Raw genomic sequence first — 27844 nt, 5'->3', positions numbered from 1 at the left:
TTTTGGAAACGAATTGTAATGAGTTGCAAGTAAATTTTGTGTTTATTTCCTTGATATTTAGATAATTACTTACATGTGATTTTACAATCTTTTGACTAAGACTGTACGTGAAAGTAAACAAAAGCACACTGAATTTCAATTTTCATTGATTTCTGTTAAAGTTCTTAACGTAACTGTAGTAAAACGTGCGATATGAGTGTAATGTTGCATACCGACGTCAATTATATGCATTTTGTTCACTTTTATTGAAATTAAAACAGATACATAACCTCAAAAACCGTGTTTTTCCACATATAATTAGCGATTACATGAAAAATCCTCGACCAACTTTTTTTGTAAATTCATTAGAAAATTCTACGATATCGATACTTTATGTGTGAAAAATTTAAGAAAAATTGGCCATTTTGAAATATGTTTTTTATCACTTTTTATGCGACCATTGCTCAATTTCTCATAAGAACACGTGTAAAATATCCCGAAACTTTAGAAGGTAATAACTTTAAAATTCCTCGATCAAATTTTTTTAAATTTGGCACAGTACTTCAGAATGGATGAAAGGACTATTGTACTAATTTTAAGCAATTTTCGCCATTTTTCAATGTTACTCCAGTTCATCCTTAAGAGGCATTTATACTGAAATTATGATTCAACTCGAAATAGGTGGATTACATCGCACAAAATGGCCAACACGAATTGTATAGATGTCAAAGGCAGAGTTGGCGTAAATACCCGCAAAGAAACCCGCCACGTGCAGGAGGTACATGCAGATTTCGTAGAGTTTTTGCAAGCAGTGCGGATTGTGGTTGGTCATCGACTACGGAGTCAGCGCTATAAACTTGCCAAATGTGGAATTTTTATTTGCCACATCGATTTTTCTAGGTTTCTTTGATTTAAAATTTTGACCGTATTTATGTCACGACTAACAAATGTTTTCCGTTGACTCAATTACCCCCAAATATCGACAAACAACAATGACGTTCAATTTAATTCTGTTTAAAAAAATATTAACCTACTAAATTAATCTTCTAGGGAACTAACATTTTATTGCTATTAAAAATAATAATAACAGAAGATAAAATTCTTTTACAAAAATATAACAGAAAATAAAATTCAAACTAATAATGGTATACCAAATATAAATGAAATTAAAGAATTCTGGTCAAACATATGGCCAAATGAAATTCAATTTAATAATCAGGCAGAATGGATTCCTCATTTAGAAAATGAGATACAAGATAGTAATAATTCAAATCATATTCAAATTAGCGTTGAAATTTTAATAAGAAATATTAATAGTTCACATAATTAATTGGAAATCCCCTGGAGGTGACCAAATTCATAACTTTTGGTTAAAAAAATTTACTCGTATTCATCATAAATGCTTACTTGATCACTTTAACAGATTTATTAGGGAACCTAACACATTTCCAGAGTTTTTGGCCCATGGTATAACATATCTGAAACCAAAAGATTCCGATACTAAAAATCCATCAAAATATAGGCTAATGACATGTCTGCCTACAATTTATAAAATTATGACATCTTGCATTAAAGTAATAATTTATGACCATTGTCAAAAATTAAATATTCTTAATGAAGAACAAAAAGGTTGTGTTAAGGGGTCTTTTGGTTGTAAAGAACAACTCATAATAGATACGATAATAATGGAACAAGATCTAAAAAATCATAGAAATAATTGTACCGCATTCATTGACTACAAAAAAGCCTATGATTCAGTACCACATTCTTGGTTACTTAAAATTCTTAAAATTTATAAAATTAATTTGAATTTAATTAACTTTGTATCCCATGTTATGACATTTTGGAGAACTACTTTAAATTTAACAATAAACAATACTAACTTAAAGTCAGTGGCGGCTGGTCAGGGGCGGCAGATACGGCAGTGCCGACCCAGAAATTTATTTGAAAAGAACATAATTTAAAACAGTTCATTTATACTTTTTTTTAAACAAGTTTCATCATTCATATCTCTCTAATATGCATATATTTTTCAAATTTTATGACATTAGCCCTTACTGGAGATTCAAAGGTCCATTAATTCATGATCCCAGTATCCCGTAAAAGTGAGCGCATTAAAATAAATATACGCGTGAGCGTGTCCGATGAAATTGCACGCTCATGCACCGATGCTTGCCAGATGCGCAGAACGTCGAGATTATTGCAATGCGCTTCCCTAGTTGGTACTGCATGCCGTACCGCACCGCTTTGCAGTCTTTAAATTCATAGATTCGAATGGTTTTTTTTTAACGAATCACTTAATTTTCATTGATCTTATTAATTAAAAAGTAACATTTTCAGTTGTTAATAAAATAATAGAAATTTGTATTTATTGAGAGAACAGCTGTGGGTTTTTGTGAACATTTTCAATAAAGTGCTACATAATTAATACCTCCTAGCTCCAATTTTTTTAATACATTTAATTGTCAATTTAATATTTACAGACCATAAGAAGCTTTAATATTATGTTTAAGTTTTCTTCTTCTTCACTAAGTTCGATGAAGGAGAAATATTTAATAAAATTATTGCTCTTAAATTAAATGTCACATTTAGAAATTAAAAAAAAATCTATAGAAAAAGAATGAAACTGAAATAATATAATTTAACTGAAAATGTAAGTTGATTGGCATTTGGCTTTGGCATAAAAATAGGAATTTGTTAGGAAGTATTGGGTGGCGACAGCGATTCAGCTTCTGGGTACGGCAGCGCCGTACCTCATTAACGCAGAGTAAGGGTTTTTGTTTATTTCGTTTCGAACCACAATAGCACTCAACGGTTTGACGTTTAAATTGTGTTACTTTAATTTTTATTGTTCCGTGTTAATGATGGCAAATGTTCGACAAGTGGTGAGCAATAATAATTCAGATAGGTACTCTAGATTTTTTACTGAGCAATAAATTATCTTCATTATTTTACGATGACAAACTGTTTGTTAAGGATTTGAAACGGCCTCGTCCTGCCATGTCAAATTTAGTAATTAGTAAAGCGGACGGTTCCAATCGTGGTTTTTGTGTTTCATGCTATGAAAAGTGGATTACAGGTAGCGAAATTAGGAATAGATTGTTTTGTTGGCCGTGCTTAGTTTTTTCTGAGCAACGTCCAGGTCCGTGGAACTAACTATACAGAGTGATCAACAAGAAACCAAATCAAGAGTGCTACCTCATCTTTTGTTTTATCGAAACGTATTTCTATCATGGATCAGCCGCTTTTATTTACTTGCTGTAAACACTCGTTTTGTTGGTTGCCTACCTCTCAAAAATCTATTATTAATTGCCTTTATAAATTTTTGGTAATTCATGAATAATAGATTTAAAAGCAAGTTATAATTAATTATTATTTATTATTGATTAGGGAAAAAACACACAGTTACACAAAATTCCTTCATAAGGCACAATCTTGAGTTACAAAATTTTAAAAATTATTATTTTTCACAATTCTTTGTTTTGTTATTTTCTGTAAGTGTAAAAGTTATTATTCTCTCATTTTTGGGTAATTGAGAACTTACTCGTATTTTTCTAGCAATGTTTAAAACATTTAAATTACTCCAAGGTCAAAAAATAAGTTTTCACAAAAACTGCTCAAAATATTCTCCATTGTGGTCCAGACAGAATCAAACTCGCCTCTCATAATTTCAAAAACCCTTATGAATCTGTCAATTTGTTTAGGGTAATGTGTGGGTTTTATTTCTTGCAACACACAAAGGGAAACAAATTAATATCCTTCTTAAAAATTTTCTGATAAGTGCCATAACACAATTTAACTTGCTGTCTTAAACGCCTTATGAAAGTTGAGGGATGTTCCTTGATAATTTGTCGAACATTTTGCACCATTTCTAAAATTTGAACTAAGGACTGACCTGACTTCTTCTTAATGATGGATTATGATGTGCTAAAATTAGGCACTATAATTTTAAGACATTGATAAACTTGTTGATAACCAATACCATCAGGTTCGGACATCTGGCTTGAAATTCTTCGGTGTAAGGGGGTACAAAGTAAGGCCAGTCTTCATTTTCTTGTTTCACCCTCTTTCGAAAATAATCTAATAAAAATGCCTTCTCTTTAATGGTAAAACCCATTTTACAACTTATTCTGGGATAATTATTGCTTACAACTTCAATAAACGTCTGTAAACTTTGCCGAAATCGAAGATTTGTTTTCTAGGTTAAATCACTTAAATTGTCAACAACAACAACCTTGGATTTTGAAATGTGACATTTCAACGAAGCATCTCCGTACCAGTGGCGTCGCGTTTGGCAATAAAGATGATAATTTACTTACTCTTACAAATGTAAAATGTTGCCCTTGTTAATCTTATAAATTGTTTCCCTTATCTTATAATAATAATAAAATGCACAATTATAATTCCAACGTCTAAAATTCATAAGGTATCATTTTTTATTAAATAGCGTTTGAGACCATAAATTGTCTACGCCCATGTTTTCACCGCTTATGTGCATGTGATTTTGCTACGACGTGACCGATAATTTGCAACGCTTGCTCTGATTTGGATTCTTGTTGATCACTCTGTACAGGCTTTAACAATCGTAAAGAGATCGGTAGGGCACTGCAAAAACACGGTATTTCAAAAGATCACACACAAAGCCTGCTAAAATTTAAATTATTTGGAAGAAAACAACAAAATATTGCAAACGTCTTAGACAATGCACATCGCGAAAGTGTTATTGAATATACATAATCCCAAAGTCACCGAAAATCGCGAAACCCTTGGACGATTAATTGACATCACTATTTATTTAGGAACACAAGAGCTAGCGTTTGAAGGGCATAATAAAAATGAAAATTCATTTAATCAGGGCAATTTTAGAGAATTTGCAAAATTATTAAGCGGCATAATGATAAATTTAAACAATTTTTAGACGAATCCACGATTTTCACTGGTTTGTCCAAGACCATACAAAATGAGATCATTCAAAGTATTAATAATGTAATTCTAATTACGATTACGGTTGAGGATGAAGTAAAAAGCGCCCCTTGTTTTTCATGGCACACATAACTTTGCCTACTCGTGGTATTATACGAGTATGTGATATTTTTTTTTGGAATTTGGTGTTCTTTTACATTTTTATAGTTGTTTCGCTACGTTTTTTTTTTTTATAAATTATTAGTCACCTACGTTACCTTACCAAATTCCTTAATCCGCCCCTCCTAGCAAGAATTGCTTTAGCTAGACCTTCCTCTTGGTTCTTGCTGAACAGTGAATTTGTTCTTTATCAAAAAAAAAGTTTTTTTTAATTTCCATTATATTATTATTATGGAACAAATACGGCAACTTTGAGCATTAAAAAAAATACCAACGAATCTGCCGTACCAGTTGAAATTGTTACGAGCCGCCACTGCTTAAAGTCCGGGCCTATTCAAATTAAACGGGGAGTTTATCAAGGAGATTCTTTAAGTCCTTTGTGGTTTTGTCTAGCCATTAATCCTTTGACAAATCTATTAAATATCACTGGATATGGTTTTAATATTAGACTTAATAATACCACACTATCCAAATTAAATTACCTTCTTTATATGGATGACATAAAACTTTATGCATCTAAAAAGAATCACATTTTATCTTTACTAACAATAACTGAAAATTTCTCAAATGATATTGGGATGAGTTTTGGTATTGATAAGTGTAAAATGCAATCAATATATCGCGGTCATTACGAAAATTTAGAATATATAACTCAAGAAGGAGAAATCATCAAAAATTTAAATAAAGGAGAATTTTATAAATATTTAGGTATTAATCAAATCATATTCAACACTCAATTATAAAAGAAAATTTAGAAAAGCAAATTTATTTAAGAATTAAATCTCTTAAAATAAAAATTAAACGGTAACAATTTAATTAAAGCAGATAATACATATGCTGTTCCATCGAGGACCTATTCTTTTGGTGTTATAAAATGGTCCAAAACTAATTTACAGAATAGAAACATTAAAAGCGAGTTCTTTTTACCAAACTTAGTAAACATCACCCCAAATCTGCTATTGAAAGATTTAATTTACTACGCAAAAACGGTGGTGGTGATTTTTCAAATCTAGAAATTCTACAACACAATCAAATTGCTTCACTAAAAAATTATTTTCTCAATAGAGCTCATGATAACACCTTTTTTAATGCTTTGGTTTCAGCGGATAAAGGTTACACACCTTTAAATTTAAGTGATAATATAATTTCAGATATTGTTGAGCCAAATATACCTGGCACTATAGCAAATATAAAACAGAAGTCTTTACATGGGAAATACTTTAAAGAACTGGAACAACCAGAAATTAATATTCAGGCTTCTCACGCATGGCTTAAAAAATCAAATATTCACCCTGAGACGGAGGGTTTTATATTTGCAATACAAGATCGTGTCATAAATACAAGAAATTATAAAAACACCTATGCGGTTTGCAATCGATCATTGATAAATGTAGGATTTGCGGAACTGAAGGGGAAACAATTGAACACATCATTTCTTCTTGCACCGTTTTGGCTCAAAGCGAATATAAGAAACGTCATTCATGATATATTCGCTAAAATTATACGCATGAATTTAGCTGTTAAATTCAATTTATTAAAGGATACTTACACAATCACATTATAGTTATAAACCAGAAAGTTGTTTGGAAAATGACAATTACAAATTATATTTTGATCGCACAGTTTTAACTGACATTCATATTATTAAGCATAACAGACCAGACATTATTATTTTAAATAAACAACAAAAGTCTTTTAGATACAGCTTTGACAAAATTCACATGATATAACACAGACATATAACACAAAAATTAATAAATATTTAGAGCTCTCCTTTGCCATGAGAAATCTTTGGTGTTTAGAAAAAAGTTCGATTTTACCACTTATAATTTCAACAACGGGAATAGTACCGCAATAATATCCGTAATAGTGTATGTACTCCGGCAAAATTGCCGTGCCGCCGGGTGGTGGAGGGAAATAAAATAATAATAGTGGACGCAATTCTTGCTTTCAATCTAGATTCTAATGACAAAACCACAAAGTAAGAATGCTTCACATTTCCTTAAACTGGATCATGACGAGGAGGAAAGTGGTCAAAGAATTGAGCACGCTGAAGAGGGTCGACCTGTCAATGGAAAAAAATCTGGCGGCTCTAAATTCAGGGCGATTGTGCTGCACAACATCGATCAAAACTTGAATTTCTTCGTTCTCGTAAGAGGTCAACAGGGCTTCCAATCGATAAGCTTTTGCCAAAATTTCGTCGCACTTCTTCAAAATGGAGTCACAGAGAAGAATCGTCGACAAAATTCCAACCTGAAATCATAACGGTGTGACACCACAAAACGTACACGTGAACTGCTTTACCCAAGATATCAGAATGCGACAAACATCGTGGTAGAAAACCAATGAATCCTGACCCCCCGATACTTCACTATGTTTGATTGATATATCAATGTAAACTAGTGTTCTGGACACACAACTGAAAATTGTGAAGAGAATGCTCCATCCGAAGATATCGTTGAAGACCTCCACGCCGTCCTTCAACGTAAAAATGCTGTTCTTGATTTTCTTCACAATCTCGACAACCAGCTTCGAGTTGAGTTGACTCCTGGCTTTGATTAAATGTGACAGAGTCTCGCTGAGGCCCTCGTACCGCGCCAGCAACAAAATGAGAACAATTGAGGTGGAAACTATGTAGAAGAACTGAGCGTAGTGTTGGTAAAACTCGCCCAAATTGAGTACAGCTACAGTAAGACCGCCATGGTGAAAGTCCGCGTAAACTCCGAAAGAAGTCAAACAGTAATAAACCAGTTGTGACACGACGAAGATTAACTTTAGTGGAATTTTCTTCGGCGCAGGCTTGACACCAGCGAGACTCTTGATAAGTCGGAACCAGCGACTCCTTCTCATTCTCATCAACACGATCAAAATGTAGAAGACGTAGAAGAACTGATTCAAATCGCCCAAAATGGCCAACACGTATTGTATAGATGTCAAGATCTGATACTCCGGATAGTTGACGTAACTAAACGCCAGAAAACCCACCACGTACAGTAGGTAAACGCAGATTTCGTAGAGTTTTTGTAAGCAGTGCGGATTGCGGTTGTTCGTTGATGACGGAGTCAGTGCCACAAATTTACCAAAAGTGAAAATAATGTCGATTACTTCGAGATCCATCTTTCCCAAGCACCAGTTACTTGAATCTTGATTGAAATAAAATTTATTCGATCGTTTCGTTGCGCACGAAATTATCGATCAGTTCATTTTTATTTTCTACATGTTTTCGATGTTTCTTTTATTTAAACAAATTGTGACCGAATTTATGTCACTACTGAGAAACGTTTTCCATTTGCTCAATTATCCCCAAATATCGACAAACAACAAGGACACAAAACTTTTGATTTAATTTTGTTTACAAAGACATTAAGCTCCCCAATTACCGTCACACCTAAATGGAGAACATTTATTATGATAAATACGTTCAGTCGAGCAACCCCAAAGTTGACATACTCGTATATTTGAATGAACTGAAAGCCACTAGCATTGTGTGAGAAAGAACCAAACAGTTTTATCAGCGCATCCGATAGAATGATAGATCATCTGATAATTCTCTTGACGAAAATAATAGTAATCTTCAATTTAAAAATCCTCAAGACACAAGATTTCGTTTACGAACAACACATTGGAAAGTTAGTGACCAAGATTTAACTGACGAAGGTCCTTCGAACGCTAATATTAATCTTGAACAGAAATTCAGAAATGTCAAGAAATGAAAGTCATACAATTTCTGGAGAAAAATTAGTTTTTCGATGTGAAGAATGCAACAGGAATATAAAAAACAAAAAGGGCCTTAAAACTCATAGGGCAAGAATTTATGGACCAATGGGCCAATCGTTTTTGTGCAAAATATTTTCCTCAAAAATCAATAAACAAATTTAAAAATCATAAAGAAATTTCAAAATTTAGCACCAGGTATTAAAATTTGTGACCGAGGAAGTTTATCTCTTTTAGGCTCTCCAATTTTTGACCAAGGCTTCAAATACACTCTTGAAAAAACTATCACTACAGTTGAAAATCTTTTACACAAACTTCTTAGCAGACACGTGTCTTATACCGAGTCACTATAAATGATTGAAGGAAAATAGTGAATTGGCAACACTGATGCAGTTGGTACTGCAAATCTTCTCGTGCATCATCTGTCAATCTTTTCTATTTAGGTTAGGTTAAGTCGAAGTACATTGGCCTTGAAAAAAAGATTACAAAACAATCAACAAACTTTACTAGATATTACAAATATAGCTCAAGAAGTGTTGACCTTCTTGCTGTAAGCAACGTTGAACTCTCTTCGATAAATTATTGGAAACATTAATTAACATTTTAGACTCCACGTTTCTTATTGCTTCTTCAATTGCATGCTACAACTCTTCCAGATTGTTAATGGCATTGCGATACACAATATTCTTTAGAGATGGAAACAAAAAGAAGTCCAGTGGGGTCATGTCGGGTGACTTACTTGGCCACAAACCTGAGCTAATTAAACGTCCTTCTCTTCATTATTTAGATTGTGGCCCGTGCAGTATGTGCAGTGGCAGAGTCTTGCTGATAATAGCCGTTTGTGAGTTCAATGTCGTCCAGAAGTCTACAAGAAGTCTTCGGTACTTTCCGCATTAATTGTTTCGTGAAAAAATATCGGCCCAATAATTCGCAATCCATACGCCGATTTAAGTGGGTGCAGTGGCATTTGAATTACATTATGTGGATTGTGAGCAGACCATGTTCTATAATTTTGTGGACCCAGACAAATGTAACCATGCTTCAGCGGAAAAGAAAGTGATGTCTTGCTGGTCAACATTATCAAGCAAATTATTGTTATACCAATTACAAAACTAGATTCTTTGGAGATAATCAGGAGGGTGAAGTTGTTGGACCATTGTAAATTTGTATGGGCGTAAATGCAATGATTTTTTCAGGATATTTCGAGAGGATTCATAACAAAGTGCTAAAAAGAGGGAAAATGTAGGAAATGTTGAGAGAACAGGTCATTTGTCAATGGGAACCTATTTGTTGGGATAAACGACGTATCGAAAAGTGAGGATGTTCCTCGACAATTTCTTCAACATTTTGCATGACGTCAGGTGTAGCAACAGTGGGACTGCTGCGAATACAGGAAATGGCCATTTTTATTTTGCAATCCACTGCGAATTACAATTAATGTGTTGTGCTCTATTGTAAAAACCATTTTTTAAATAAAATTTGAAACTGTCAATTTAGATTTTTTTGACGTTTGTTTCAATTTTCAAAATTGCGTGTGTCATGCCAACGATGTTGCCAACTAAAGATTTCAAATGTGTTACCAACATAACAAAATAATTTGCAATCATTGATAGTCACTCGGTACTTTAATCAAGAACTGTCTTTTCATTCCAAAATTTAATTTTTTATTAAGAATAACTCCATTTTGGAAAATTTCTAATTATGTTAATTCAATTGATACTTCTATAGAAAAAATACTTAATTTTCGTTTAACTGATTTACAATGGTGTCAGTCCACTTGACCACTTTTGCAATACCGTTTTCTAATGTAGTCTCTTAGATAATCCTTCCTTCCAAGTTTGTCTTGGTTTAAGATTGGGTTGTAATTATTGTGAAACAAAAATATTATGTACTTCATGCATTGCCTAATAGACCATTTACAATTTATTATAGTGGAGGGAATTGTTGCTTTGATTCTAGATTCTAGAAAGCAAGAAAGCTTTACATTTCCTTAAACTGGATCATGACGAGGAGGAAAGTGGTCAAAGAATTGAGCACGCTGAAGAGGGTCGACCTGTTAATGGAAAAGAATCTCGCAGCTCTAAATTCTGGACGATTGTGCTGCATAACATCGATAAATACTTGAATTTCTTTGTTTTCATCAGAGGTCAACTCGCCTTCCAACTGATAAGCTTTCGCCAAAATTTCGTCGCACTTATTCAAAATTGTGTCACAGAGAAAAATCGTCGACAAGATTCCAACCTGAAATTATCACGGTATGATATCACAACACAGACATCTGAACTACTTTACCCAAGATATCAGAATGCAACAAAGGTCGTGGTAGAAAACCAACACGTCTTGACCCCCCCATATTTCACTATGTTTGATACCTATATCAATGTAAATTAATGTTCTGGAGACACAGCTAAAAATAGTGAAGAGAATGCTCCATCCGAAGATATCGTTGAAGATCTCCACACACTCTTTCAACGTGAAAACGCTGTCCTTGATCTTTTGTAGGATTTCGACAACCTGCGTGGAGTGGAGTTGACTACCTCGGGCCTTGATTACGAGTAATTTCGACAGAGTCTCGCTCAGACCCTCATACCGCGACAACACCATCATGAGAAGAATCGAGGTGAAAACTAAGTAGAAGAACTGAGCGTAGTTTTGGTAAAACGCGCCCATGTTGAGTGCGGCTACAGTAAGACTAGCGTGGTCAATGTTGGCGTAAACTCCGAAGGCAGTCAAGCAGTAATAAACCAGTTGTGACGCTACAAAAATTAACTTGAGTGGAATCGTCTTTGGTGCAGGCTTGACACTAGAGAGACTCTTGATAAGTCGAAACCAGTGACCCCTTCTCAGTCTCATCATCACAACCAAAATGTAGAAGACGTAGCAGAACTGATGCAAATTGCAGAAAATGGCCAACACGAATTGTATAGATGTCAGGATCTGATACTCCGGGTAGTTGACGTAATTAAACGCCAAGAAATCCAATAAGTACAGAAGGGAAACGCAGATTTCGTAGAGTTTTTGCAAGCAATGCGGATTGCGGTTGTTCGTCGACGACGGAGTCAGCGCCGCAAACTTGCCAAAAGTGAAAATAATGTCGATTAGTTCGAGATCCATCTGTCCAAAGCACCATCAGCTACTTGAATCTTGATGGAAATGAAATTTGTTCGATCGTATCGCTGCGCAGGAAATAACCGATCGAACAGAAGGAACTTGTCAACAAATTTAATTGGTGTGTTTCACGTAATTCATCAATTTCTACTGTTATTTAAAAGTGTGACTGAATTTATGTCACGACTGAGAAATATTTTACATTTGCTACTGTCGACAAACAACAAGGACACAAAACGTCCAATTTAATTTTATTTACAAAGAAATTAAGCTGCCAAGTTACTGTCACTGCTAAATGGAGGGGATTTGTTGTGGATATTAAGTTCAGTCAAGCATGACCAACTGGAAAAGATGCGTCTACAAATTATTTCTCGAAATTGTATGCAATTCTAGCGCAATACGATTGTTGTGACAGTAAGTTTTGCCAATAGAAAACCGCAATATCAAAAATTGTCCACAGTACATTTGGTACTCAGAGTACTACTAGACCTCGACTAGTACACCCACAACTTTTACACCATAATCCTCATTAGCATATTTCAACAACGCAATGAGCATCTTGATAACAAATCTGAAAACTATAGGGTACAAACCAAACCAATCAAAGATCTCCACATCTGAAATTCGTAATCTGGCGTCTGGTACTGCGGATTGTGCAGCGTTATCGTTTAGGAATTTTTCGGCGGCAGTGTCCCCAAGATCTGCTGCGTCGGCTGCTTCCAGATGTATTCCCAGTACTTTTATTCTCTTCTGACTTGCATCTTCTTGAAAATGGTACAGACACAAGTTACGACGAAATACTGACCCTCATCAAAATCCAAAGCAATTTCTTGGTTTGAAAGGAACCGTCATCATTTTCAAATAATTGTTAGCAGCACCTTTCTCCTCAACATCTCTTTCGGAGCTTTGAGAGTTCTGATTTGTGTGGATGTAATCCTTAAAAGTGACAAATCACAGTACTCTGGACAATGAATTGGAGTCTCTGGCTCATATTGTCGTCATACTTCTATTTAGGGTAAGTTGTATTATTCAAACGGCCATAGCTCCCTTATTAAATATAATACGACAATGAATTCTACACCGCTGGATTCCTCTTTTTAATGCGCTTCTTTTGAGTTACCTGGCTTTTTTCGTTTAAGAAAAATTCACAAAAAACTAAAAAACTCATATTTTTGGCTCCCACACCAACAAACGGGGTCTATAACCGGAACTTTTCCTATGCCTGAACTCAACTCATCCTATACAATAACTCAACACAATTTCGTTCGATTCGCGAACAAAAATTTTTCGAAAAAACCATGAACCCCTTCTATCGAATTTTCCCTTCGGAAAATCATTTAAACAGCAATAGCTCCCTTATTAAACATAATATGGCATTGAAAAAAGGAATCAAGCGGTGTAGAATTCGTTGTCATATGTTTAATAAGGGAGCTATGGCCGTTTAAATCATTTACAAATCATCCACTCCGCATTTACTCCGCTAATTTTTTACAGTGTATGAACGTAAACAATGAATGTTTTATCTAGATTATTTATGAAAAAAAACTCTTCGAAGTGAAATACAAAATTCTTTGACTATTAGTGGTTTGCCACCACATAAGTTAGTATTTAAAGTTAATTGCGTCCTTTTACTGGTCAGAAACTTAAATACAAAGGAAGTATTAGTTAATGGAATAAGAATGCGCATCAAGTTTTTGCATCGTAATGCTATTGACTGCGAAGTTAACTGGAATCGCGCGCAATAAGCGAATTTTGATTTCACGTATAAATGTAACATATTCCGATACTACTTTACCATTTATCTTTCAAAGAACTCAATTTCCAATTATACCTGCGTTTGCGATAAAAATAAATAAGTCTCAAGGACAACTATTCGAAAAAATTGGAATTTTATTAAAGCAGCCAGTTTTTACACATGGTCCATTTTACGTTGCAATAAGTAGAGTTTGATCATTCAATGGTTTGAGATTTTGTACTTTCGAATATAACGGTCAAAGGCTTTTAACAAACCATGAAAGATTTTTTATAAAAAACATCGTCTACACAGAAATTTTGAATCATTAAATTCATTTTCAAACGAACAATGAATTCTACACCGTTGGATTCCTCTTTTCAATGCGCTTCTTTTGAGCCGAAAAAAATTTACTTCGCTGTTTTCGTTTTGGAGAAATTCGCAAAAAACAAAAAACTCATACTTTTGGCTCCCACACCAACAAATGGGGTCTATGACCGGAACTTTACCTATACGTGAATAACCCTGTATAGATATTGTCACTATTATACCTGCAAGAAATTAAACTAACAGTTTCAGACAAGACGATACATTTTTATTAAGAATCGACCTGTGAATTGTACAGTTCTGTCAGATTTGTATTGATACCTCTGACTTATTGATAGTAAAATAATAAGAAGTGTGCGCAAGCAGTTTGTTAAATTGATGCGCTTATAAGAAAATAGTGACCTGACCATACGAGTAACTACAAAGCAAGAATGCTTCATATTTCTTTGAACTGGATCATGACCAGGAGGAAAGTGGTCCAAGAATTGAGCACGCTGAAGAGGGTCGACCTGTCAATGGTAAAAAATCTAGCAGCTCTAAATTCTGGACGATTGTGTGTATCGGAATTTTCTCCCTGCTAAGTGATGCCTCAAAATCGACACTTTGCCACTTTGCCACCATCAATTTCATCACCACTTTATTTCTTGTATTAAAACGAATCTAAAATGAATAATGCAGGATTCATATTTTTGAAATTTGTTACTGCTTGGAAGAAAATGGAGACATTTTTAAAAAAATATCATAACCAACAGAAAAAAGTTTTAGTTTTTTTAGTTTTTAGTCTTCAAAAAGTATTCTGTCTTGTTTCGAACAAGATACCGGCAGCAAAATTTGAAAACTTTCCAAAAGAGAATTATTGATTGCACTTAATTGACCTACTGTATAATGCGACTGCTATGTATTTATCTTTTTTCCATCAAACAAAACAAACGAACGACTCCTCAATTTAACTAGTTTATTTATTGGACGATTAGTGTTCCAAAACAAATTAACGTGAAACCTTCACCAATAGCACTTCTAGTCAGTAGTGGTAACCCAAACAACATGGACTTTGAAATTATTACGAAAATATTTGCGATTGGAAAATATTTAGCACTGACACCCGCCGGTACCACAAACGTGTCACCAACACTTTTCCAGAAGCTTTACGTCGTTTTCGTATTTTCTGTGTATATCGGCGGCATCGCAATAAATTTCTACAGCAGAAATTCGTTGTACCTGAATCTGCCAACAATGCAATTGGTACTGCGGGTACTACTAACAGCAGATCTTTTAGCCCACAGCTACTACAGTATAATCGTCGTTGGTTTGTTCAAACGACACAAATGGATTGTCTTAATAAAAAACTTGAAAAGTATTGAAAACAAGAACAGTACCATACGATGGTACTATTTGATGTTTGTTTGGTCACACATTCTGCTACTGCTAGTGACAACTTTTATATTTTATGCCTGGATCAAGCTTCTTGGTTTAGAGTTTTTTAAAATATATCTGGGAGAGTATTTACAAATGTACGCACTATTTTTTAACACACTCTTGTGTCGCATTGTCTTAAAAATGATACTAACACGGTATCGATACCAAAGTACATTGATGAGACACCTCGTGGGCAAAAAAAATCCACAGTTACACATTCTGATAAAAGTCAAAAATAATTTGGTGAAGTTGCGACAAACCGTCGATTCATTCAACGATTTATTCGGCTGGACTATTCTTCTCAATGTCATGTTTGTAGGCTTGAGGAGCTTGATTTATTTTGACCTAGTCGTTAGGCTTAACAAGGACGAATATACTTTACAGATTATCTCTCACGCTGGAGTTATGCTGTTCAATTGGGTAAGTTTGTTGTTCAGCAAAAATTGGAACCAATCAAAAATTTTTCTTCAATTTTTTTTTTTCAAAACGGAGGAGTGAAAGTTCTGTTTTGATAATTTTCTCATCTGCAGGTTGAAACGTTGGCTGTGATATTGCTGTGCGACACAATCAGAAAATACTTTGAAGATTTGTTGCAGCTTTTCCAAAAGTTGGACTGCAATAGTGAGTTGGTGACCAACGAAAACGAGATGAATGCGTTGATCAAGAGCTTGTCAAGAAATGTACCAAAATTCACGGCTGCCAGATACTTCAATATCAACAGATCGACGATTTTGAGTCTTTTGAACAGTATCACTACTTTCCTTCTGGTGATGATCCAGTTCAATTAAAGATTCTTTGGCGCAGATTTGCCATGTGTGAGAAATATTTGTCAAATAATTTCTTCACATGCATCCACCTTCACGCAACACGCGGATCCACGATGTTTCTACGTAGTTTTGATTATTTTTACACCCCATTAAATGGTTTATCTGTGACCGTGACCAATAATATGTAATAATTAATGTACATATGTATGTACATGACTATGTGTACTTTTCCTGTATATAATATTGTAATTTCCTTGTTAACCTTACAATACACTCTTACAAAATCAAGGTTAATTGAATTTAGATTTCGATTCTCGTGAAAACAACACGACCGTCATTACCGTATCGTTGTTCTATTATTGACAAAACCTCGCCCGACAACACACCTAAACCTCACGTCTAATTGTGTTTATGGAATATTTACGTCCCCGGAATACATTTGTAACGAAGCTTTCAACAGTCGGACAAGTTCCAGTCAACACTCATGGATCTGGGTGCAATAAAAACAATTTTCTCTTTTGGGAGTTTGTTAGCGTTGACACCACCAAAAATCCAAGACTTGACCATCACCACGCCACGAAAATTATACACAGTTGCGATGTTTCTTCTTCATTTAATTGGTTTAACCACGATTTTGATGTTGAAGAAGTGGCACTTTTCCCAATCAATTTTCCTTTCAACAATCCTGCGAATACTCCACGAAGCAATCTTGTTCGCGTACAGTTTCTACACTTTGATCGTCGCCGGATTGACGAAGAGAAGACAATGGTTTCTGTTGGTGAGACATTTGGGGAGAGTCGAGTGTGAAATAAATAACACCAAATCTCTTTACATGATATTTTTTGTATCAAATGCGATATACCTCGCCGTGAGCGTTTACACGGTTTCCGTTTGGACCAGAGCTTTGGGTGTTAGATTCGTCAACACCTACGTCTTCGAATTGTTGCCTGTCTATTCGCAATTTTTCATCACAGTGTCGATTTGTGTCATTTTGAAGATGATACAGTCGCGTTACGGATATCAAAAAGTCTTGTTGATTCGACACTTCACTCAAGCACCGAAGCAACTGTCACATTTGACCCTGCTCAAGGTCAAGCGAAGTCTCTTGGTCCTGAAGGACGCAGTGGATCTCTTCAACGACATCTTCGGTTGGAACATCCTCTTGAGCATTTTCTTCGGCGCTGTGAGAAGTTTGATTTACATCGAAACTACCGTCAGAAGAGAAGAAAACGCGGGGGGTCACGACGTTTCCGAAAACTATTGGCAAGTGGCGGCTCGTGTGTCTTATGCGTTCTTTTACTGGGTAAGCTCTGCACACTTTGTGATTCTCCTTTCACTCCTTTCGTAGTTTGGGATCTTCGCTGTGATTTTGTGGTGCGACGCCGTAAGAGAAGAGTTCGAAGGGTTGCTCTCGTACTGCTATCAGATTCAAGAATGCGTTAGCGGCTCTATGCTCAATGAAAATGAATTTTATGCCTTCACTAATAGTGTTTCTCAAAACATGCCAGAATTCACCGCCGCTCGCTACTTTTGCATCGACAGGTCTGCGATTTTCAGTATTTTGAATTCGGTCACCACTTTTGTCCTTGTCATGATTCAGTTTAGTTCGATATAAGTGTCAGGAAGAATTTTTTTTCTGTAAACTAACCACAAATCGAAACAAATTCGTTCCTATTCATTTTGTAAAAAATTTAATGTCAATTTTCTTGTAAAAAATAAAATCTTGTGCCGTGTCCAATACGTTTCTTTTTGTTCCAACTCCGTTTGTAGAAGAGAACAAATTGGCAAAATGGAAATAAGAAAAATCCATTGAATTTGTATTTGAAGTCATTACTATCCGTTCACTTCATCGTGTACACTGCAAAAAATTGTGTGAAGTACGTTGTCTTTTGAGGATAAATCTAATTGAGGTTAAAAGCTGTCAAGGTGTGTCAAATGTCAAAAATGATGATTTATAAGCGTAACGTCCAGTCCAGAGTTATTAACTAAAAGATTTCTAGCGTCGTAGTTGGCTGGGCGATTACTTTAAGATGCGACCCTTTATATACGTTTATTCTTACATGACAGCTGACAGATTTCCCTCGGTAAAAACTACCAAACTACCAAGAACTGACTAATTTGTGTAGTAGGTTGCCTCGTTGCCATTTAAATTTTTCCCCCGAAAAAATTTCTCCCTCACTAGAATAAAACCCCAAAAACCACTCAATAAACCCCACGGAGCTTATAAACCTTGGGTTCTATTCGAACACTCAAAATTTCTGGGTTGATTTTATGTCACGAGTTACTTTTTCTCCGCGCCCCCCAATTTTCAACGAGGCAACTTACTATACAGGCTGATTCACGTAGCCCGTTCATTAGAAACTTTCTGATATCCCCAAATCATATTAATATGAAAATTGGTAGTTGACTATAATCGACTACTCCAAGTTCAAATGAAATATTTTCAAAATGGTGGCACCGGAAATACCGGAAATCGATAATGTACAGTCGTTGACCAAAATAAAATGGGACAAAGTAAATTTCGATTGTGTAATTCGATATTTTTGCGAAATCCATCTCTTAGGAAACAAAAGTGTCAATAATTAAAAAAAAATCTGTTGGCATTTATTTTAGTTTATTCATTGGTATAAATTTGAGAATAAGACGTTTTAATTACAATCGTAAATCCATGTTTTCCTACTTTAGAGAACCAAATACAAATGAACAAGTTTACCGACAGTTTTCAAAAACTCACAATTATTTAATTGAACATAGTGACAGTGACAAGGTGACAAGTAAAAAAAACACAACCTCAGTTTTTGTAGATCAATCGTCAAGTCAAATCAAGTTGTAATCTGAGACACATACGTCCCAGTTACACTATACAAATCTTTGAATTGTGAAACTGTCTAAGGTAACACTTTGTCCTATTTTATTTTGGTCAACGACTATACTTTTGCGCTCGCAACGCACACAAGATTTTTCCTACAATCGCAACTATGACTACTACATATTATTTTATTTGGACCAAATCAATGTAATACCTTCTTAAAATCAGAAACTAATTATTCACAATATTGATATTAAAAGTACGATAATTACGGTTTTTGAAAAGTAATCCATGCACTGGAAGTGTGAATTCTGGTTCTTTTGCTGCACTTAATTTCGGGAGGTGTACACGAAAACGCTTCCTCAACAGTTTCCCTTCCTTCTACAGGTTTTTGAGCAATGTTTTATGTAAAAACACAAAGAACACCGACACAAACTGACACAACAATTCTTTCAACATAATACACAACAAAGTCAAAATGCGGAGGCGAGACGCCGGTAATTATGTTGATAAGCACTGCACTATTACTTGATAGTAATATCCGTAATAGTGTATGTACTCCGGCAAAATTGCCGTGCCACCGGGTGGCGGAGGGATAGTATATTACCCGGAAGGGTTTTAACGCAGCGTTTCTCAACCTTTTAGTCTTTGCGACCCAATTTTCAACCACAATTTTAATCGCGCCCCCCCACCCACCTAAAATCAAGATTATTTACTGCACTTTGTAAAATCATGAATGCACATTCAGCGTCAGGGTTTTGTTGCAAGGCAAGATGGTTTTCACGTGGGATATTTGTGAAATGCATTTATGCATTCAGAGATGAAATCGCCATTTTTCTAGAAAAGGAAAACGGACCGGAAGCCGAGAAGTTTCGAGATGATTTCTGTGTGATGATGATGAAATTGAGCTACTTGGTCGATATATTCGAGAAATTAAATATTTTTAAACTTCAACTTCAAGGAGCGAACATTCATACTATTCCGGGCACGGAATCTTGGCCAACATTCTTTTGACATTTCTAAAAAAAATGATGTAAACCAATCATTAGTGTCATTAATAAATGACAATTATTAAAAATCACTTTGAAGTTTTTATTGTGACATCAAAAAAGCAGGGAAATAGCATTATCGAGTCAAAAGTTGGGTTATATTCAATAAAGGCCAGTGCACACATATTTGTCAGTTAAATGTCAGTTGTGGCCAAGATTCCGTGTCCGGAATAGTACATAAACTCCATCCATTTTCAATATACACAACTAAATCTAGTGATTTTAGTAACTTTTGTAGTGTAATAGGATACAACTTTTTTCTACTGTAAATGCAACGTCACAGATAATAATTCAGGTTATGTGTATTTTGAAGAGGTTATAATGTACGATTATTGTCATTTTTGACAAATCTCTAATCAAGTCCCGCAATCAAGAAAAGTAAACTAGTTTTGAATATTTTACTTAAAATATGGTATCCACAGGTTAATATTAAATACCGGCATTGAAACCAGCAAGTAGGTGTACCTTAATAAACATAAACAGATTTTAACGAAAACATTTCAGAGCAGGACACAAACTGGAAGCATGATACATTCAAAATGAATAGTGCTCAGGAGCAAACCCTCTGAAATCAAGCCTGAAGGCCGGCGGTCTTGTAATTAAAAAAAGCGCACAACGACGCAAATATTTCTTCACTATTCCATCGTGCGTCGTTTCCATTTTGTGCCTGTGCCCCCGATCCAGAAATTACTCCGTATTTTTCCTTCAGATATCTGTAGGAGATTGAAGCTAGCATTTTAAATAGATCAATTTAAATTAAAAGTGGATTTATCAACTTACGGCAAAAATTTCCCCAACCATTCGGTAAACTGGTATCCTCCCCAAATTTGGACCATTTACTTCCCAAATGTTTTTAAAATACCAGTGAACACTTTGTTTTATCTCTAAAGTGAGGCATTTTCTCTTTATAACACTGCCTGTGGCCTCCATGATATCGCTACTTAATCGTATTTTTTTCAATAATTATAATCTGACAGTGTCAAATTTTTTGACAAATTTAAAACGCCCGCTTTGAATGTTCAATATTAGAAAAAATAAAACACTTTCATTGCAATACTAAAAAAGAAAATTCCCTAACAGTAATGTATATTGAAAATGGATGGAGTTTATGTTGGATACGAGTGATCAATTTAATGCTTTTTGTAGAAAATTATGGAGCAGAAAGTTAAAGCAAAAAACCCTAGAAATGTTTAGCAAATGTGGAAGAATTAGTTAAAAAACATGTGTAAGCTGTTTTTGTAACCAATGTCATGCTGGCAAAGAATTTTAAGAAGTAGTTTTTTGCTGACGACAACTTGGCCGTAAGTTACGAGTGGGTTAGGAACCCATTTCAAAATACTCCCGAAGATCTCTCAACTGCCGAAAAAGAAATCTTCACAGAGTTCAGGGCAAATGGCGAAATCAAAAAACAATTTAGTAATAAATCACGCTTTGAATTTTGAGCAGGGGCGGATGATGAGTTTTCTGCACTGAAAACAAGAGCATTTCGTATACAGGGTGTTTGGGGTATAAGGTAACAAACTTTCCTGAGATGCACCGTTAGGTTAAATGAACAACTTTTTTTAGGACATTTTTTCAATTTGCTTTTTTTATTACGCTGAACTAAATTCTCAGTGTGTAAATTTCTAATATTAAATCTTCTTTCGAAAAATTTTGCTCTGCAAGACAGGTCCGAGGGAGTCACTAATAATTATTATCAAACTTGTTTTTAATTTAGTATTGATACAGTTGTTTTCTTATTTATTTTTTCGATATGCTCGCGCCCCCCTTTCATTTCACAGGTTGAGAAACGCTGTTTTAACGTATCTAGTAGTGGAAAAAATAGTATATAAATCACGGTGAAGAAGTCCCTTATAGCCTTCGCGCCTTAGAACCCTCGGCACGCCTCGGGCTCTAATCTTGACGCTCTGGGTATAATCTTCACCTTGGTGTATAATAAACTATTTTGTTTCACTGAATCATTATTTGTTTTTTATACCTTGACAACGAGATATATTATGTAGGCTATAATGCCCTAGGGCGTATAAATCATAATGCCCGCTGCTTACGCCCGCTCAAACAAGTCGTCATAGATACGAGCCACCGCAAACTAGGAAATTCATCAAAATCAAGTTCACAATTTATAAATTTTTTAAATGTTCACAAATTCAAATGCAGTGAAACATAAAACGTTGTATGCACCACGGGCATTACTCGATTTTTATGCTCTCGAAAATCTTAAAAACTCTCGGGCCTGGCAGCCCTCGAACATAAACATCTTCATAATGCTCTTGATACATAAATCACTATAATAATATCAGACGAGATTTAGGTAGAATAACTCAATATTTAGAGGGCATAAATTCTAATCACCTAAATAATTGTCTTTAATCGATTTTAAATAAAAACAGAATACAGTGTTTAAAATATAACGAATACAATAAAACATTAATAGAAATTAAAGACACTTTATTACAGAAATTAAATATTTATTCTAAACGATTAAAAATATATTAAAATAATAAACAACGGAAATTTGAAAACAAACTATTTCGAAATAATGAGAAGTTGTTTTACAAAAATTTAGCAGATAATAAAACTCAAAATAATAATGGTATACCAAATATAAATGAAATTAAAGAATTCTGGTTAAACATATGGTCAAATGGAGTTCATTTTAATAATCAGGCAGAATGAATTCTTCATTTAGAAAATGAGTTACATTGCTGCGTGATCTTCAAAATCGACACTTCGTCAATTTTTGCCACCTTCAATTTCATCACCACTTTATTTTTTGTAATGATGCAATTCAAACCAATCTAATGCAGGATTCATATTTTTGAAATTTGTTACTGCTCGGAAGAAAATGGAGATGATATTTATAAAAAAATCATTATCGACAGAGAAGCAAACAGAAAAAGTTTAAGTCTTCAAAGTGTGTTCTGTCTTGTTTCGAACAAGATACCGGAGGAGCAAAATTTGAAAACCTTCACAAAGAGAATTATTGATTGCACTTAATTGACCTACTGTATAATGCGACTGCTGTGTATTTACCTTTTTCCCATCAAACAAAACAAACGAACGACTCCTCAATTTAACTAGTTTATTTATTGGAGGATTAGTTTTCCAAAACAAATTAACGTGAAACCTTCACCAATAGCACTTCTAGTCAGCAGTGACAAGTCAAACAACATGGACCTTGAAATAATTACGAAAATATTTGCGATTGGAAAATATTTAGCATTGACACCCGCCGGTATAACAAACGTGTCACCAACACTTTTCCAGAAGCTTTACGTCGTTTTCGTATTTTCTGTGTATATCGCCGGCATCGTAATAAATTTCTACAGTAGAAATTCGTTGTACTTAGTCGCAAATCTGCCAACGATGCAATTGGTACTGCGGGTACTGCTTACAGCAGATCTTTTCGCCCACAGCTACTACAGTATAATCGTCGTTGGTTTGTTGAAACGACACAAATGGATTGTCTTAATCAAAAACCTGAAAAGTGTTGAAAACAAGAACAGTACCATACGATGGTACTATTTGATGTTTGTTGGGTCACACATCCTGCTTCTGCTAGTGACAACTTTTACATTTTATGCCTGGATCAAGTGTCTTGGTTTAGAGTTTTTTAAAATATATCTGGGAGAGAATTTACAAATGTACGCACTATTTTTTAACACACTCTTGTGTCGCATTGTCTTAAAAATGATACTAACACGGTATAGATACCAAAGTACATTGATGAGACACCTCGTGGGCAAAAAAAATCCACAGTTACACATTCTGATAAAAGTCAAAAATAATTTGGTGAAGTTGCGACAAACCGTCGATTCATTCAACGATTTATTCGGCTGGACTATTCTTCTCAATGTCATGTTTGTAGCTTTGAGGAGCTTGATTTATTTTGACATAGTCCTCAGGGTTAACAAGGACGAATATACTTTACAGATTGTCTCTCACGCTGGAGTTATGCTGTTCAATTGGGTAAGACAAAACATTTTCTTTTCAAAACCGACAACCACAAATTCAGGAGTGAAAGTTCTGTTTTGATAATTTTCTCATCTGCAGGTTGAAACGTTGGCTGTGATAATGCTGTGCGACACAATCAGAAAACACTTTGAAGATTTGTTGCAGCTTTTCCACAAGCTGGACTGCAATAGTGAGTTGGTGACCAACGAAAACGAGATGAATGCGTTGATCAAGAGCTTGTCAAGAAATGTACCATGTATATATCAATAAATGATCGCCGTACACTAGGTCAAATTATTTTTGTTTGTAAAATTATAAACAATTCTATATCGGATGAAAATTTACTTTCATCTTTGAACTTCAATGTTCCTAGACTGAACAGCAGGAGTACGTTAACTTTTTACTTGCCATGTGTCAATACTCGTCACTGTGCTAATGGACCCCTCGTTGAAATGTGCCGCAAAGTGAATACCTATTGCTTTAATGTTGACATTTTTTGTTCCACATTAAAACAAATTAAAGATAAGGTATTAGAAAATTTGGTCAGTTTTGGGCGTGAATGAGTAATTTATTTCTTTAGTATTAGATTTTTGTTTTTTTTTTTCTCTTATTTCTTTTTTTGTTAATTTGTTATTATTGTATTTCGATTGAGTTAATTATATTTTAGTTAATAATGTTATCCTGTAATTAGTAGTGTGTACCTACTGTTGGATAATAAATTATTATTATTATAAATTATTATTATTATTATTAATTCACAGCTGCCAGATACCTCAATATCAACAGGTCGACGATCTTGAGTCTTTTGAACAGTATCTCTACTTTCCTTCTGGTGATGATCCAGTTCAATTAAGATTCTTTGGCAAATATTTGCCATTTGTGAAAAATATTTGTTAAATAATTTCTACCCAGTCGGACAGTTTTCCACATGATACTAGAACCAACTGCTTCTTTGATAATTTTGATTTTTGAATTACTCCACGAGATGCCCAGACGACGCATTGACGCGGTCAACTCTCTTTTTCTAGGACACAATCTTCTCCACTCAAAGCTTAGAAACGACCCAACTCATTTTATGATTATGCGTTCTGTCTGAACTTGTGAATATCTTATTAGGAAAACTGTCTTTTCTGGGCCCTTCACGCAACACGCTGATCCACGAGGTTTCTACGTAGATTTGATTTTTTGTACACCCCATTAAGTGGTTTATCTGTGACCGTGAGCAATAATATGAATAATTAGTGTACATAACTATGTGTATATAATATTTTAATTTCCTTGTTAACCTTACAATACACTCTTACAAAATCAAGGTTATAATTGAATTTAGATTTCGATTGTCGTGAAAACAACACGACCGTCATTACCGTATTGTTGTTCTATTATTGACAAAACCTCGCCCGACAACACACCTAAACCTCACGTCTAATTCTGTGTATGGAATATTTACGTCCCCGGAATACATTTGTAACGAAGCTTTCAACAGTTGGACAAGTTCCAGTCAACACTTATGGATCTGAGAGCAATAAAAACAATTTTCTCTTTTGGGAGTTTGTTAGCGTTGACACCACCAAAAATCCAAGACTTGACCATCACCACGCCACGAAAATTATACACAGTTGCGATGTTTCTTCTTCATTTAATTGGTTTATCCACGATTTTGGTATCGAAGAAGTGGCAGTTTTCCCAATCGATGTTTCTTTCATCAGTCCTGCGAATCCTCCACGAAGCAGTCTTGTTCGCTTGCAGTTTCTACACTTTGATTGTCGCCGGACTGACGAAGAGAAGACAATGGTTTCTGCTGGTGAGACATTTGGGGAGAGTCGAGTGTGAAATAAACAACGCCAAATCTCTTTACATGATATTTTTTGTATCAAATGCGATATACCTCGCCGTGAGCGTCTACACGATTTCCGTTTGGACCAGAGCTTTGGGTGTTAGATTCGTCAACACCTACGTCTTCGAATTGTTGCCTGTCTATTCGCAATTTTTCATCACAGTGTCGATTTGTGTCATTTTGAAGATGATACAGTCGCGGTACAAACATCAAAAAATCTTGTTGATTCGACACTTCACTCAAGCACGGAAGCAACTGTCATACTTGATCCTGCTCAAGATCAAACGAAGTCTCTTGGTCCTGAAGGACGCAGTGGATCTCTTCAACGACATCTTCGGTTGGAACATCCTCCTGAGCATTTTTTTCGGCGCTCTGAGAAGTTTGATTTACATCGAAACTACCATCAGAAGAGAAGACAACGTGGGGGGTCACGACGTTGCCGAAAACTATTGGCAAGCGGCGGCTCGTGTGTCTTATGCGTTCTTTTACTGGGTAAGCTGTGCACACTTTGTGATTCTCCTTTCATTCCTTTTGTAGTTTGGGATCTTCGCTGTGATTCTGTGGTGCGACGCCGTAAGAGAAGAGTTCGAAGGGTTGCTCTCGTACTGCTACCAGATTCAAGAATGCGTTAGCGGCTCTATGCTCAATGAAAATGAATTTTATGCCTTCACTAATATTGTTTCTCAAAACATGCCACAATTCACCGCCGCTCGTTACTTTTACATCGACAGATCTGCGATTTTCAGTATTTTGAATTCGGTCACCACTTTTATCCTTGTCATGATTCAGTTTAGTTCGATATAAGTGTCACAAAAAGTTTTTTTTTTGTAAACTGACGACAAATCGAAACAAATTTGTTCCAATCCAGTTTGTAAAAAATTTAATGTCAACCTTCTTGTAAAAAATAAAATCTTGTGCTGTGTCCAATACTCTTCTTTTTGTTCCAACTCACTTTGTAGAAGAGAACAAATTGGCAAAATGGAAATAAGAAAAATCCCTTGAATTTGTATTTACTATCCGTCCACTTTATTGTGTACATTTCAAAAAATTGTGTGATGGACGTTGTCTTTTGAGGATAAATATAACTGAGGTTAAACGCTGTCAAGGTGTGTCAAATGTCAAAAATGACAAATGAGATGATTTATAAGCGTGACGTCATGGCCAGTCCAGAGTTATTAACTAAAAGGTTTCTAGCGTCGTAGTTAGCTGGGCGATTACTTTAAGATGTGACCCTTTATATACGTTCATTCTTATATGCCGTTCACGATTATTTTAAACACGCAGGAGGCCGCGATATTTTTTTGTTAGATTGGCGTCAGGTCCTGTCATATGACGTTTCGTTTTTAAATATTCGCATTGTTGTCAATTCCGTCATTAATTTAGTTAATAAGAATTTACCCAGAACTGCCCTACAAATATGTATGTTTCATTTCAATTACAATTTTACCATTATTGTTCCTAATGCGTTCAATTATTTAAAAAATGTAACAACTTGGGAGCAGTGTTCGGTTGAATTATAACCTAAAATAGATTTATTAAGACAAATCACAATACTGCCAACTAAAATGTCAGATTTTCATAGACAGTCCGAATTTGAAATAATCTTGAATGGTTTATACATGACTGCTGACAGATTTCCCTCGGTAAAAACCACCAAGGTTGGTAGAACTGACTAATTTGTATAGTAGGTTGCCTCGTTGCCATTTAAAACACTAGAATGAAACCCAATAACTTCTCAATAAACCCCACGGAACTTATAAACCTTGGGTTCTATTCGTACACTCAAAATTTCTGGGTTGATTTTCCGTCACGAGTTACTTTTCCCCTCGCCCCCCAATTTCCTACGAGGCAACCTACTATATAAATTAGCCAGTCCTACCAACCTAGAAAACTACCACCAATATCGCCATCTATCTGCGATACTAGAATGACCAGATGAGCAAGACATGAAATTACCCGAAGAGTTAACATTTAATTGCCGTTATAAATAATAATAAATAATAAATAATAATATTCTTGCACCGTTTTGGCTCAAAGCGAATATAAGAAACGTCATAAATTATTCGCTAA

The 27844-nt window shown here is 35.0% G+C and overlaps 3 protein-coding genes and 1 long non-coding RNA gene across 5 annotated transcripts; 1 reads left to right on the top strand and 3 right to left on the bottom strand.

The window, feature by feature from the left end:
- Positions 1-3338: 3338 nt before the first annotated feature.
- Positions 3339-4522, bottom strand: LOC138129547 (uncharacterized). Of its 2 annotated transcripts, XR_011159247.1 has the most exons (3): positions 3962-4473; positions 3524-3906; positions 3339-3471 (listed from the first exon to the last, which is right to left on the bottom strand). It is a non-coding gene; the product is annotated as an uncharacterized lncRNA (long non-coding RNA). The 2 variants fall into 2 exon arrangements; XR_011159246.1 differs by having other exon boundaries at positions 3339-3906; positions 3962-4522.
- Positions 4523-7053: 2531 nt separating this feature from the next.
- LOC138129463 (uncharacterized) lies at positions 7054-8178 on the bottom strand. Its single transcript, XM_069045760.1, has 2 exons — positions 7366-8178; positions 7054-7314 (listed from the first exon to the last, which is right to left on the bottom strand). Exons 1-2 carry the CDS (start codon positions 8176-8178, stop codon positions 7054-7056), a joined length of 1074 nt encoding a protein of 357 aa, XP_068901861.1.
- Positions 8179-10755: 2577 nt separating this feature from the next.
- LOC138129462 (uncharacterized) lies at positions 10756-11889 on the bottom strand. Its single transcript, XM_069045759.1, has 2 exons — positions 11068-11889; positions 10756-11016 (listed from the first exon to the last, which is right to left on the bottom strand). The coding sequence occupies exons 1-2, from the start codon at positions 11887-11889 to the stop codon at positions 10756-10758; spliced, it is 1083 nt and encodes a 360-aa protein (XP_068901860.1).
- Positions 11890-16957: 5068 nt separating this feature from the next.
- LOC138129461 (uncharacterized) lies at positions 16958-26578 on the top strand. The gene is made up of 4 exons (XM_069045758.1): positions 16958-17428; positions 17474-17667; positions 25687-26266; positions 26312-26578. Exons 1-4 carry the CDS (start codon positions 16958-16960, stop codon positions 26576-26578), a joined length of 1512 nt encoding a protein of 503 aa, XP_068901859.1.
- The last annotated feature ends 1266 nt before the right edge of the window (positions 26579-27844 follow it).

This window comes from Tenebrio molitor, chromosome 4, assembly GCF_963966145.1.
Source record: "Tenebrio molitor chromosome 4, icTenMoli1.1, whole genome shotgun sequence".
Lineage (NCBI taxonomy): Eukaryota > Metazoa > Arthropoda > Insecta > Coleoptera > Tenebrionidae > Tenebrio > Tenebrio molitor.
Note: the sequence above shows the minus strand (reverse complement) of the source record. Positions and strands in the feature narration are given on the sequence as shown.

Excerpts from the sequence above, each read along its gene's own strand:
- LOC138129461 (XM_069045758.1), top strand. The coding sequence starts at position 16,958 with ATGATATTTTTTGTATCAAATGCGATATACCTCGCCGTGAGCGTTTAC. Across the intron at positions 17,429-17,473 it reads CTTATGCGTTCTTTTACTGG|TTTGGGATCTTCGCTGTGAT; the intron begins GTAAGCTCTGCA and ends CTCCTTTCGTAG. Across the intron at positions 26,267-26,311 it reads CTTATGCGTTCTTTTACTGG|TTTGGGATCTTCGCTGTGAT; the intron begins GTAAGCTGTGCA and ends TTCCTTTTGTAG.
- LOC138129462 (XM_069045759.1), bottom strand. The coding sequence starts at position 11,889 with ATGGATCTCGAACTAATCGACATTATTTTCACTTTTGGCAAGTTTGCG. Across the intron at positions 11,017-11,067 it reads GTTGCATTCTGATATCTTGG|GTTGGAATCTTGTCGACGAT; the intron begins GTAAAGTAGTTC and ends TGATAATTTCAG.
- LOC138129463 (XM_069045760.1), bottom strand. The coding sequence starts at position 8,178 with ATGGATCTCGAAGTAATCGACATTATTTTCACTTTTGGTAAATTTGTG. Across the intron at positions 7,315-7,365 it reads GTCGCATTCTGATATCTTGG|GTTGGAATTTTGTCGACGAT; the intron begins GTAAAGCAGTTC and ends TTATGATTTCAG.